This window comes from Tachyglossus aculeatus, chromosome 13 (assembly GCF_015852505.1).
Source record: "Tachyglossus aculeatus isolate mTacAcu1 chromosome 13, mTacAcu1.pri, whole genome shotgun sequence".
In the NCBI taxonomy this organism is placed as follows: domain Eukaryota; kingdom Metazoa; phylum Chordata; class Mammalia; order Monotremata; family Tachyglossidae; genus Tachyglossus; species Tachyglossus aculeatus.
In genome coordinates, this window is record NC_052078.1 from 24,774,868 (window position 1) to 24,787,504 (window position 12,637).

A 12,637-nucleotide genomic window follows, 5' to 3' on the forward strand; every position below is an offset into this window, starting at 1 on the left:
TTCTAAGCGCTGGGGAGGTTACAAGTTGATCAGGTTGTCCCTTGGGGGGCTCACAGTCTTAATTCCCATTTTCCAGATGAGGTAACTGAGGCACAGAGAAGTGAAGTGACTTGCCCAAAGTCACACAGCTGACAATTGGTGGAGCCGGGGTTTGAATCCATGACCTGTGACTCCAAAGCCCGTGCTCTTTCCACTGAGCCACACTGCTTCTCTTATCCTATAGCCCACTATTGGGTAGGGACTGTCTCTAGATGTTTCCAACTTGTACTTCCCAAGCGCTTAGTACAGTGCTCTGCACACAGGAAGGCACTCAATAAATACAATTGAATGAATGAATGAATCCTGTCTCGACTTCCCATCAGCCTCCTTGTTGACCCCAGCCGCATTCATTCATTCGTTCAATCGTATTTATTGAGCACTGACTGTGTGCAGAGCACTGTACTAAGCGCTTGTTAATTCAAGCCGGCAACATATAGAGACGGTCCCTACTCAACAACGGGCTCGCGGTCTAGAAGGGGGAGACCGACAACAAAACAAAACAGGTAGACAGGTGTCAAAATCGTCAGAACAAATAGAATTAAAGCTAGATGCACATCATGAACAAAATAAATAGAATAGTAAATATGTACAAGTAAAATAGACTAATAAATCTGTACAAATATATATACAGGTGCTGTGGGGAGGGGAAGGAGGAAGGGGCCCCCTGACTCTCCCCACTCCAGTCCATATTTCACTCTGCTACCCAGATCATTTTTCTACAAAATCATTCTGGGCTCATTCATTCATTCGTTCAATCACATTTATTGAGCGCTTACTACGTGCAGAGCACTGGACTAAGCGCTTGGGAAGTACAAGTCGGCGATACATAGAGACGGTTCCTACCCAACAGCGGGCTCACAGTCTAGAAGCAGTCTAGAGTCTAGAGAAGCAGCATGGCTCAGTGGAAACAGCCCGGGCTTTGGAGTCAGAGGTCGTGGGTTCGAATCCCGGCTCCGCCACATGTCTGCTGTGTGACCTTGGGCAAATCACTTAACTTCTCTGAGCCTCGGTTACCTCATCTGTAAAATGGGGATTGACTGTGAGCCCCACGTGGGACAACCTGATCATGTTGTACCCCCCCAGCTCTTAGAACCGTGCTTTGCACATAGTAAGCACTTAACAAATGCCATCATTATTATTATTATTATTATTATTATCATTAGAAGGGGGAGACAGACAACAAAACAAAACATATTAGCAAAATAAAAGAAATAGAATAGTAAATATGTACAAATAAAATAGAGTAATAAGTCTGTACAAACATATACAGGTGCTGTGGGGAGAGGAAGGAGGTAGGGCTGGGGGGGGGGGGGGGGGGGGGATGGGGGGTGAGAGCTCAGCATATCTTCTCACACCCTCACTGGTTGCCCACGCATCTCTGCATCACAAAGAAACTCCTCACCACTGGCTTTTAGGCACTCAAACAGCTCTATTCCCACTACTTTGCCATTAATCCCATCCTACAACAAACCTGCCCAAACTCTTTGCTCCTCTAACCCCGACCCACTCACTGTGCTTCAGTCTCATCTATCTAACCGTTGGTTCTTGGTCTGTGCCTTCCCTTTCTGCCTGGAACGCTCTTCCTATCTGTCAGCTCGCCACCCTCTCCATCTCCAAAGCCCTACTAAATCCCATCTCCTGCAGAAATCCTTCTCTACTAACCACTAACCTTTCCACCCTTTATTCTCTCCCTTCTGCATCAGCTTTGCACGCCCTAAGCATGTTGCTACGTATTTCGGCGTCCCAGCACTTACGTACATATACTCTGTTGCTTCCTCTACCTGTGACTTATTTTATCGCCTGCCTCCCCCATTAGATAGTAAACAGATGAAGACGGGGATCGAGTCAAACTTTACTATCATCCTCTCACATTCATTCATTCAATCAGATTTATTGAGCGCTTACTTTGTGCAGAGCGCTTGGGAAGTACAAGTTGGCAACATATGGAGACAATCCCTACCCAACAATGGGCTCACATGTGCTTACTACAGTGCTTACTACAGTTCTCTTCACCAAGTACGTGCTCAATAAATACCATCCCTTGATTGATTCAGGCTTGGGGCATTCCAGAGGCCTGCCATCACGGGGGGCTAATCCCCCCGGGATTTTGATTTCTCTGAAGATGCCTAGTGGGGGAAATTTCCGGCTGCCAATCGAAACTCCTGGGAGCGTCTGCAACCCAGCACACAGGGTCCCCACTGCTATAGAAGGCCCTGAGGCAGAGAGGAAACTGGTGGGCCCGGATATAGCCTGGTATCCAGAGCTGCTGGAGATAACGGTGGTATCTGTTGAGTGCTTATTCTGTACTGAGAACTGTACTAAGCGCTGGGGTAAATGTCGTCTGTCTCCCCCTTCTAGACTGTGAGCCCGTCGTTGGGACCGCCTCTATATGCTGCCGACTCGTACTTCCCAAGCGCTTAGTACAGTGCTCTGCCCACAGTAAGCACTCGATACGTACGATCAGGTGAATGAAAGATAACCAAGTCCCACGTGGGGCTCACAGTCTAAGTAGGAGGGAGAACGGGAATCCAATCCCCATTTGGCAGGTGAGGAAAAGTGAGGCACAGAGAAATGAAGTGACTTGCCTTGTGAACTCACTCAGCGAGCAATTAGCAGAGTCCACATTAGAACTCAGGTCCTCTGATTCCCGGGCCTCTGATTCTCTTCCCACTAGGCCACACTGCTTTTATGATGCAGCAAAGTCCTGAGCATCTGACTTTGGGGCTGGGGCTGGCTCCCTTAGGACTCCCGAACTATGGGCGGGATAGTCATTTCCTCCTCAGCCTCTCCCACCTCCAGTCTTCCTCCTCGGTCTAACAGAAGGCCAGCTGCAATCAGTCTAAGGTCAGAGGGGCCGTAAACCGGGCTGGAAAGATTTCTCCCCCTCAGTCACGGCAGACCTCGGGCTCGAGTTTCCTCAGTACCCCTGAAGATGGCCCACAGTCACCCACAGTTTTGGTCTCACCTCTCCCTTCGTTCCGCAAGTATCTCCTTCTGGCCGAGAGGCCCCCACCCCACATCACCCTGGCCTCCCATATCCTCTCCTCCCCCCTGCCCCTGTCAGTTTCCCCTCAGCCAGCAAGTTCAAGTCTAGGAGGATTTCTGCCCCGAACGGGTTTCTTTAACTCTGAGCTCAAAATCCAAAAGCGACCTCCGGCCCTGTGGAAGCGTCACAAGGAAGCCAGGGGCCCCAAGTACCGGGAGGGACATGGTTCAGGAGGATGTTGCCCGCTGTGCCCCATTCCAGCGTTCCCCGCTCTCAGCTGCGGGGTTTAACTCGGTGGGCCCGTCTCCGACTCCTCAGCTGCCTTCAAGACTCCTGACCACCCCTTTCTTTAATTCCGGAAATACTAGCCAAGCTTGGTTGGAGAGCCAACATCCCAGCTAAAGACTGGAGGCAGAACCTTTGTCTTTCACACAAACCCCTGATCTCTTGTTGGGCTCAATGACTCCTATTGTCTCTAGGCACTTACAGTGGCTTTTGGGATCATTTTAGCCACGGGTTAGGGATGTCAGCCCATGGATCCAGTCCCAAGTTGGGGCGCCCTTATGTCTGATTTGCCTTTCTCCCAGTTCCTTGACCCATTATGCTGGATTTCCTGCTGTGCCAGGCCTGGGCAAAGTCACAACAGCATTGGCTAACCCTGCTCTTGGAAAAAATGCGTTTTACAATATCATGGTGTTGTGGCAATTTCCCTAAAGAGGAAAGGGCCATTCCCTGATTTTCCATGGAAAGACTGAACAAGCCCTCATAGATTGCCAAATGAGGGCTAGCTGAGCTTTAAAATATCTGTCAGGCCTGTGTTAGGAGTTAATGCACCCAAATCCTGTTTGTCAGCATCCCTCTAGAATCATTCCTGTCTATTTTCTCCGGCACTGGATGCTAACAAGCTGAGAGAATAATCCGGGTGGTGGTGGTAATAGTAGCAGTATTATTAATAAACTGTGAGCCCATTTCTAGACTGTGAGCCCGTTGTTGGGTAGGGACTGTCTCCATATGTTGCCTTGTACTTCCCAAGCACTCAGTACGGTGCTCTGCACACAGTAAGTGCTCAATAAATACGACTGAATGAATAGTAGTAGTATGTAATCATAGCAACAGTAACCTCTGGCTGCAATGCACTAAGAGTTTGGCAAAGTACAACAAAGACATGTTCCCTCCTCACAGAGAGTCTACTAATTCAAGGGGGAAGCACAAAAATATTGACAAATAGAGAAATTAAATCTAATAATTGACTACAATTGATTACACTCACACACACACACACACACACACACCCCAACACACAACGCCCTCCTTACCCATACACATATGTGTCGAGAAAGATCCAAAAGAAATAGATATGTGTTAGAGGTGGCTGATGGGCTGACATAACTTGGTAGATGGAAATATATCAGGGAAGACTTGGCAGAAGAGGTGGGACTTTAGCGAGACTTTGAATAAAAATGATAATAATGATGGCATTTGTTAAGCGCTTGCTAGGTGCAAAGCACTGTTCATTCATTCATTCAATCATATTTATTGAGCGCTTACTGTGTGCAGAGCACTGCACTAAGCGCTTGGAAAGTGCAAGTTGGATTTCTAAGCGCTAGAAGATGGAGAGAGCTATGGTCTATCAGATTTGAGGGGAATAGGAGTTTCAGGATGGGGACACAGTGTGGACAAGAGGACAGAGGTGGGATTCTCGTGAGCAAGCTACGACTGTAACGTTAACTTGGGAAGAATGAAGAGAGTGGGCTGGGGAATAATAGGACAAGAGAGTTGATAAGGTAAGATGGAAAGAGCCTGCAGAGAGCCTTAAAGTCAATCAGGGGGATGGAATTGGAAAACCAGTGGAGGTTTTTGAGGAGTGGAGAGATATATGCTTTTACACTATAATTTTGTGCAGTAGTATATAGTAAAAAACTGCTCAGGGGAGAGGCTGGAGGCAGGGAGACCTATAAGCAGGCCGATCCAGGCTTTCTGTGATATAAGTGCTTGAATGAGGGTGGAAGTAGGTTGGATGGAGAGGAATGTGCATATTTATTACTCTGTTTATTTATTTATTTATTTATTTTACTTGTACATTTCTATCCTACTTATTTTATTTTGTTGGTATGTTTGGTTCTGTTCTCTGTCTCCCCCTTTTAGACTGTGAGCCCACTATCGGGTAGGGACTGTCTCTATGTGATGCCAATTTGTACTTCCCAAGCGCTTAGTACAGTGCTCTGCACATAGTAAGCGCTCAATAAATACGATTGATTGATTGATTGATCTGGGTATTTATTGTCCTCTCTGTAAGCCAAGGCGTAGAGTCACTAGGTATTGCAGTTGAGTAAAGAGGGGTAAGTCAGTCAGTCAGTCGTATTGATCGAATGCTTACTGTGTGCAGAGTTTTGTTCTAAGCTCTTTGCAGAGTACAACATAACAATAAGCACATTCCCTGTTCCCAGCAGGCCTACAGTCCAGAGAGGGAGAAAAGCATTAAAATAAATACATAAATTGCAGACATGGACACAAGTGCACTAAGCTCTTTGCAGAGTACAATATAACAATAAGAATATTCCCTGCCCCCAGCAGGCTTACAGTCCAGAGAGGGAGAATAGCATTAAAATAAATGCATAAATTGCAGACATGGACACAAGTGCACTAAGCTCTTTGCAGAGTACAATATAACAATAAGCACATTCCCTGCCCCCAGCAGGCTTACATCCAGAGAGGGAGAATAGCATTAAAATAAATGCATAAATTGCAGACATGGACACAAGTGCAGTGGGGCTGGGAGGGGGATGAATAAAGGGAGCAAGTCAGGACGACACAGAAGGGAGTGAGAGAGGAGGAAGAGGAGGGTTTAGTCAGGAAAGGCCTCTTGGCAGAGAGACGAGCCTTCAATAAGGCTTTGAAGGCGGGGAGAGTAACAGTCTGTCAGATATGAGGAGGGAGGGCGTCCCAGGCCAGGGGTAGGGTGGGGGCAAACAGTTGGCAGTGAGATAGATGCATCAGAGGAGTGAAGTGTAGAGGTTAAGTTCTATTAGAAGAGTAGCCAGGTGAAGTCGGAGGGGGCCCAAGGTGGTGGAATGCTTTCAGGCCAAAGATGAAGAGTTTCTGTTTGACGAGGAGTTTCCTGAGGAGTGGGGAAACATGACCTGAGCAACGCATGGACTGGAGGGGAGAGATGCTGAAGGCTGGGAGGCCAACGAGGAGGCTGAGGCAGGAGTCAAGTTTGGATAGGGAAAGTAAGGAGCTGAAGAACTCAGAGCCACCCTGGAGGGAGATTGGGCCTCAAAGCCTCTCAGGGATCCAGTGGAGAGGTCTCTCCAGTAAGTACTCAATAAAAACGGTTGATTGAATGAACGAATGTCTCACGGGTGCGGGGGGGGAAGGCTCAGCTTTCCATTGCTTCCACTATTTGTAAATAACTTTATGACTGCCTCCACATTACACTGAAAGCTCCTGGGGGCAGGGAAGGTGTCTCCTAGGGGCTATTGTGATCTTCCGAGAGTTTAGGACAATGCATTACTTGCATCAGGGTTTTCACTAAATATCCTTGCTTGTCAGCCACTTAGCTGTGTGACTTTGGGCAAGTCACTTAACTACTCTGTGCCTCTGTGACCTCATCCGTAAAATGGGGATTAAGACTGTGAGCCCCACGTGGAACAACCTGATGGCCTTGTATCCTCCCCAGCGCTTAGAACAGTGCTTTGCACGTAGTAAGCACTTAACAAATGCCATTGTCATTATTATTATTATCCCAGTGAACATTGTCGGGGAGAGGGGAGGGTTCTGGGGCCCATCAGTCTTTAGGGCAGCGGGGCTCAGTAAATGCTGAATAAATGTTACGTCTGTCACTCCTGTCAGTGTCTGTTTCCCTTCCTTATCCGTCGCTCATGAGGCCAGGCAGCGATGGGCACAACCCGAGAAACCAGGCATGCAGCAGGCAAGTTGGAAAACAAGCCGGCGGGGCTGGAAGCTTACCCAGTGTCTCTCGGAATGAGGCCTTCCAGCCTTTGGCCCCTCGGAGGAAATCGGTCCTGAATTCGAGGCGCAGGTGGTTCCCGGAGCCCTTGATCCTGGCGGGGATTTCCGAGCCACAGAACTTGCCGAGCAGCGGAGCTCCGGGCTCCAGGCCATCGCGAACGGCCACGTAGTCCGCGGAGCAGTAGCTGGAGGCCTCCAGGTTGAAATCGTTGAACCTGACGGAGACGGAGGTGAGGGGAAGGTCAGAGGTCCCGGCCTGCCCCCATCCCGTCCGAACGCCCGGCTCAGCGGCGGCCAGACCGTCCGTGGTCTCTTGTTGGCTCGTTTGTTCACTCGGTCATATCTACTGAGCGCTTACTGTGTGCAGAACACTGTACTAAGCACTCGGGAAGTACAAGTTGGCAACATATAGCTGCAAGTGCCCCTCCAGAGCCCGCCCCTCTCAAACCAGTGATCTCAAACTAGGATCCCCGAGTCTTTCCTGATGAGGTCCACACTTCCCAGGCTTTTAGCCAAACCCACTTCTTTCCATTTGCTCTGGAATGGGCACGGTGGATCATTTTTATTAATATTATTGTTAATACGGCTACTACAGCGCGGCTCAGGGGAAAGAGCCCGGGCTTTGGAGTCAGAGGTCAAGGGTTCAAATCCCGGCTCCACCGCTTGTCAGCTGGGTGACTTTGGGCAAGTCACTTCACTTCTCTGGGCCTCAGTTCCGTCATCTGGAAAATGGGGATGAAGACTGTGAGCCCCCCGTGGGACAACCTGATCATCTTGTAACCTCCCCAGCGTTTAGAACAGTGCTTTGCACATAGTAAGTGCTTAATAAATGCTATCATTACTACTAATAATAATAGTGTTAAATGCTACAATGGATCATTTTATTAATATTATTGTTAATACTATTACTACAGCATGGCTCGGTGGAAAGAGCCCGGGCTTAGGAGTCAGAGGTCGTGGGTTCAAATCCCAGCTCCGCCAACTGTCAGCTGTGTGACTTTGGGCAAGTCACTTTACTTCTCTGTGCCTCAGTTCCCTCATCTGGAAAATGGGGATCAAAACCATAAGCCCCAAGTAGGACAACCTGATCACCTTGTAACCTCCCCAGTGCTTAGAACAGTGCTTTGCATATAGTAAGCGCTTAATAAATGCCATATTATTATTACAAAGTGGTCAGGTTGTCCCACGGGGGCTCACAGTCTTCATCCCCCTTGCCCTCCTCCCTCTCCTCATCCCCCCGCCTTACCTCCTTCCCCTCCCCACAGCACCTGTATATATGTATATATGTTTGTACGCATTTATTACCCTATTTATTCGTTTATTTTACTTGTACATATTTATTCTACTGATTTTATTTTGTTAATATGATTTGTTTTGTTCTCTGTCTCCCCCTTCTAGACTGTGAGCCCACTGTTGGGTAGGGACTGTCTCTATATGTTGCCAACTTGTACTTCCCAAGTGCTTAGTGCAGTGCTCTGCACACAGTAAGTGCTCAATAAATATGATTGAATGAATGAATGAATCCCCATTTTCCAGATAAGGGAATTGAGGCCCAGAGAAGTGACGTGACTTGCCCAAAGTCACCCAGCTGACAAGAGGTGGAGGTGGGATTCGAACCCATGACCTCCGACTCCAAAGCCCGGGCTCTTTCCACTGAGCCACACTCCTTCACGGATGCTAAATCCTAAGAAGACTTAAGTGACGAGCTCAAGCTTCGACGGCAGGTATGTGATGAATCCTTGATGCCCGGGACCCTGGGTGGGCATGGTGAAGAGCGAGAAGGCCTGGAGTATGCCCCCACCCTGCTCCCGGATGAGTTTCGTGGCAGCAGAGTTGGCCCTGCCCAGCCCCACCAGGAGTGGGCTCCATGAGGGGAAGCAGAGGGGACTGCAGAAGACGCTCTCCACACCTGGGCCTGGCGCTGAGATTCTGCCCGCACTCAGGGCTGGCAACGAGAGCCGGTCCCACCCTCCGGCCTGGTGCTCTGACGGCCCCCAGGATTGTTCCCGGCCAGAAGAATTCTCCCCTCCTCTCCAGAGGCTGCACTCAGTCTCCGGGCCACTTGGTAGCCAAACCCACCTCCGGGCCCGAATCGACCCTGGCTGCTCTCGCTGTTTCTCCCTGTCACTCTCTCCTCCTGATTCCTTTTCTCTTTCCTCCTTCTCTCCACATATTCTCCCTCTATTCCTACTTTTTTCTCCTTGAGTCCCCCAATCGCCAGCAGACCCCAGCCTACACAGGTGGCAAGTCTTCCCTGCCCTCCCCTTCCTCTCCCTTCTGGTCAGGGTTTGCCCAGCCCCATCTGGGGACACTCACTTTCTCCTCCCACCCGCCCCAATCACCAGCAGACCCCAGACCGCACATTCGACAAGTCTTCCCCGGCCTTCCCTTCCTCTCCCTTCTGGTCAGGGTTTCTCCAGCCCCATCTGGAGACACTCACTCTCCCCTCTGGCCCAGAAACATCCCTGGGCTTGTGAGCAGGGGGCAAAGGAGTGCGCAGACGTCACTTACTTGAGGTCTGCCACCTTGCTGTCTCCCACCGAGATGAGGTAGACGCAGTTCATGTTGTTCGGATAGGGTGACAGGGCATAGGCAGGGCTACTGATGGTCCCGAAGGATGCGTTGAACGTCCCTCCGCATGCTGCAGTGGGGGAGACCGGCAAAAAACCGTTAGCTCCCAAGATGTAGAACAGCGACGAGGACGGAGCGGGAGGGTGACTTCAGCTCTGCTCTTCCTGAAGAGCTTTCAGATGCTTTTTTTCCATCTCATCTGCTTTCCTCTGGCTCCTCTTACCGCCAGACTCAATTCCCCCGCAACAAACCTCCCCTTTTTGTGATTTGCAAAAATTATGCCATGGTGGATCCATCACCCAAGTGAATGCAAACTAGCAATCTTTTGAACAGTGGTTTATAATGATAATAATAATAATAATGATGATGGCATTTATTAAGCGCTTACTAGGTGCAAAGCACTGTTCTAAGCACTGGGGAGGTTACAGGGTGATCAGGCTGGCCCACGGGGCATTCACAGTCAAAGTGGATCAACTACCCAAGTAAATGCAAACTAGCAATCTACTAAACAGTGGTTTCTAATGATGATAATAATAATAATGATAATGATGGCATTTATTAAGCGCTTACGAGGTGCAAAGCACTGTTCTAAGCACTGGGGAGGCTACAGGGTGATCAGGATGGCCCATGGGGGGTTCACAGTCAAAGTGGATCAATTACCCAAGTAAATGCAAACTAGCAATCTATTAAACAGTGGTTTATAATGATAATAATAATAATAATGGCATTTATTAAGCACTTACTAGGTGCAAAGCACTGTTCTAAGCACTGGGGAGGTTACAGGGTGATCAGGTTGGCCCACGGGAGGTTCACAGTCTTCATCCCCATTTTACAGATGAGGTCACCGAGGGCCAGAGAAGTGAAGTGACTTACCCAAAGTCACCCAGCTGACAGTTGGCAGATCCTGGATTTGAACCCACGACCTCGGACTCCAAAGCCCGGGCTCTTTCCACTGAGCCATGCTGCTTCGATAAAGCCACGCTTTATAGGCCACCGATGTTTATGCTACTTTTCTATTAACCTATTTATTCATCGCTTTCATCCTACCAGGCTCTAGCTGTCGAGGAGAGAGCCCGGCGTCGGGCTCAGGGTTTATATTCGGCGCTCCTTGTAATCAGAGATGGCTAGTCAGCTAGAAAAAGGGCGTTGGGAATTTCCAACTGCGGCACAGAGTTTTGGGCTATGTGGGGTCCCCCCCATCAATCACCCCACAAACAAGGAAGCCCCTACCCGCTTCTTGTAGAAAACATCATCTCTTTTATCAATCATCTGTTTTATCATCATCTCTTTTAAATATGATTGACTGATTGACTGATTATCACGTCTCTTGGGAAGGCAGGAGACGAAGCCAGAGGATAAAGCAGCGTGGTTCAGTGGTTCGAATCCCGGCTCCGCCACCTGTCTGCTGTGTGACCTTGGACAAGTCACTTCACTTCTTCTCAGCCACACTCCTAGCCTATCTACCTTCCTCCAGGTCGTACTTTTACGAATCCCCGGATGATTTTTCGAAGACATTGTTCTGCCCGTGTTTCCCCACTCCTCACAAAGCCCCAGTAGTTGCCCAGAAATTCTTTAAATTCTTTCCCTCATCTGGAAAACGGGGATTAAGACTGTGAGCCCCATGTGGGACAACCTGATCGCCTTGGATCCCCCCCAGAGCTTAGAACAGTGCTTGGCACATACTAAGTGCTTAACAAATGCCATCATCATTATTATTATCCACAAAATGGTGAATTGATGATTATTATTACTAACAAATGCCATTATTATTATTAATATTATTATAATAAAGCAGCACTGAAGCCAACCACAAGCAGCTGTTAAGGAAATCAACCTTCTCCTTTAATTTGCCTCAAAACCCCAGGGGAGAACGATAACTGTGCAAAGCCTTCTGACACTCCAGCAACCATGGTCATGTGGAACAAGGGTTAGAAATTGTCCAGTTCCTCCAGTTCCCCAACTTTGGTGGGTGGGGAAAGCCCTGCTTATTCATTCATCCATTCAATTGCATTTATTGAGTGCTTACTGTGTGCAGAGCACTGTGCTAAGCGCTTGGGAAGTACAAGTTTGCGACATATATGCTTATGTCCTACTTCATTATTCTCTGAATAATAATAATGATGATGGTATTTGTTAAGCGCTTACTATGTGCCAAGCATTGTACTAAGCGCTTGGGAAGTACAAGTTGGCAACATATATGCTTATGTCCTACTTCATTATTCTCCTAATAATAATAATGATGATAGTATTTGTTAAGCGCTTACTATGTGCCAAGCGTTGCTCTAAGCGCTTGGGAAGTACAAGTTCGCAACATATCTGCTTATGTCCTACTTCATTATTCTCCTAATAATAATAATGATGATGGCATTTGTTAAGCGCTTACTATGTGCCAAGCGTTGCTCTAAGCGCTTGGGAAGTACAAGTTCGCAACATATATGCTTATGTCCTACTTCATTATTCCCCTAATAATAATAATGATGATGGTATTTGTTAAGCGCTTACTATGTGCCAAGCGTTGTACTAAGCACTTGGGAAGTACACGTTCGCAACATATATGCTTATGTCCTACTTCATTATTCTCCTAATAATAATAATGATGATGGCATTTGTTAAGCACTTACTATGTGCCAAGCGTTGTACTAAGCGCTTGGGAAGTACAAGTTGGCAACATATCTGCTTATGTCCTACTTCATTATTCTCCCAATAATAACAATGATGATGGTATTTGTTAAGCGCTTACTATGTGCCAAGCATTGTACTAAGTGCTTGGGAACTACAAGTGTGCAACATACATGCTTATGTCCTACTTCATTATTCTCCTAATAATAATAATGATGATGGCATTTGTTAAGCGCTTACTATGTGCCAAGCGTTGTTCTCAGCGCTGGGGTAGATACCAGATAATCAGGTGGGGCTCACAGTCTTAATCCCCATTTTACAGATGAGGTAACTGAGGCCCAGAAAAGTGAAGTGACTTGCCCAAAGTCACACAGCTGACAGGCAGAGAAGCATCGTGGCTCAGTGGAAAGAGCCCAGGCTTTGGAGTCTGAGGTCATGGGTTCAAATCCC

General features: G+C 48.0%; 1 protein-coding gene across 1 annotated transcript in view; it reads right to left on the reverse strand.

Moving 5' to 3' along the window:
* The window catches only part of CUBN (cubilin), a 288,242-nt gene that overhangs the window by 26,405 nt on the left and 249,200 nt on the right, over window positions 1-12,637 (reverse strand). Inside the window, 2 exon segments of the mRNA XM_038755639.1 lie at window positions 6,995-7,212; window positions 9,509-9,638. Of these exon segments, the coding sequence (XP_038611567.1) occupies window positions 6,995-7,212; window positions 9,509-9,638 (348 nt within the window).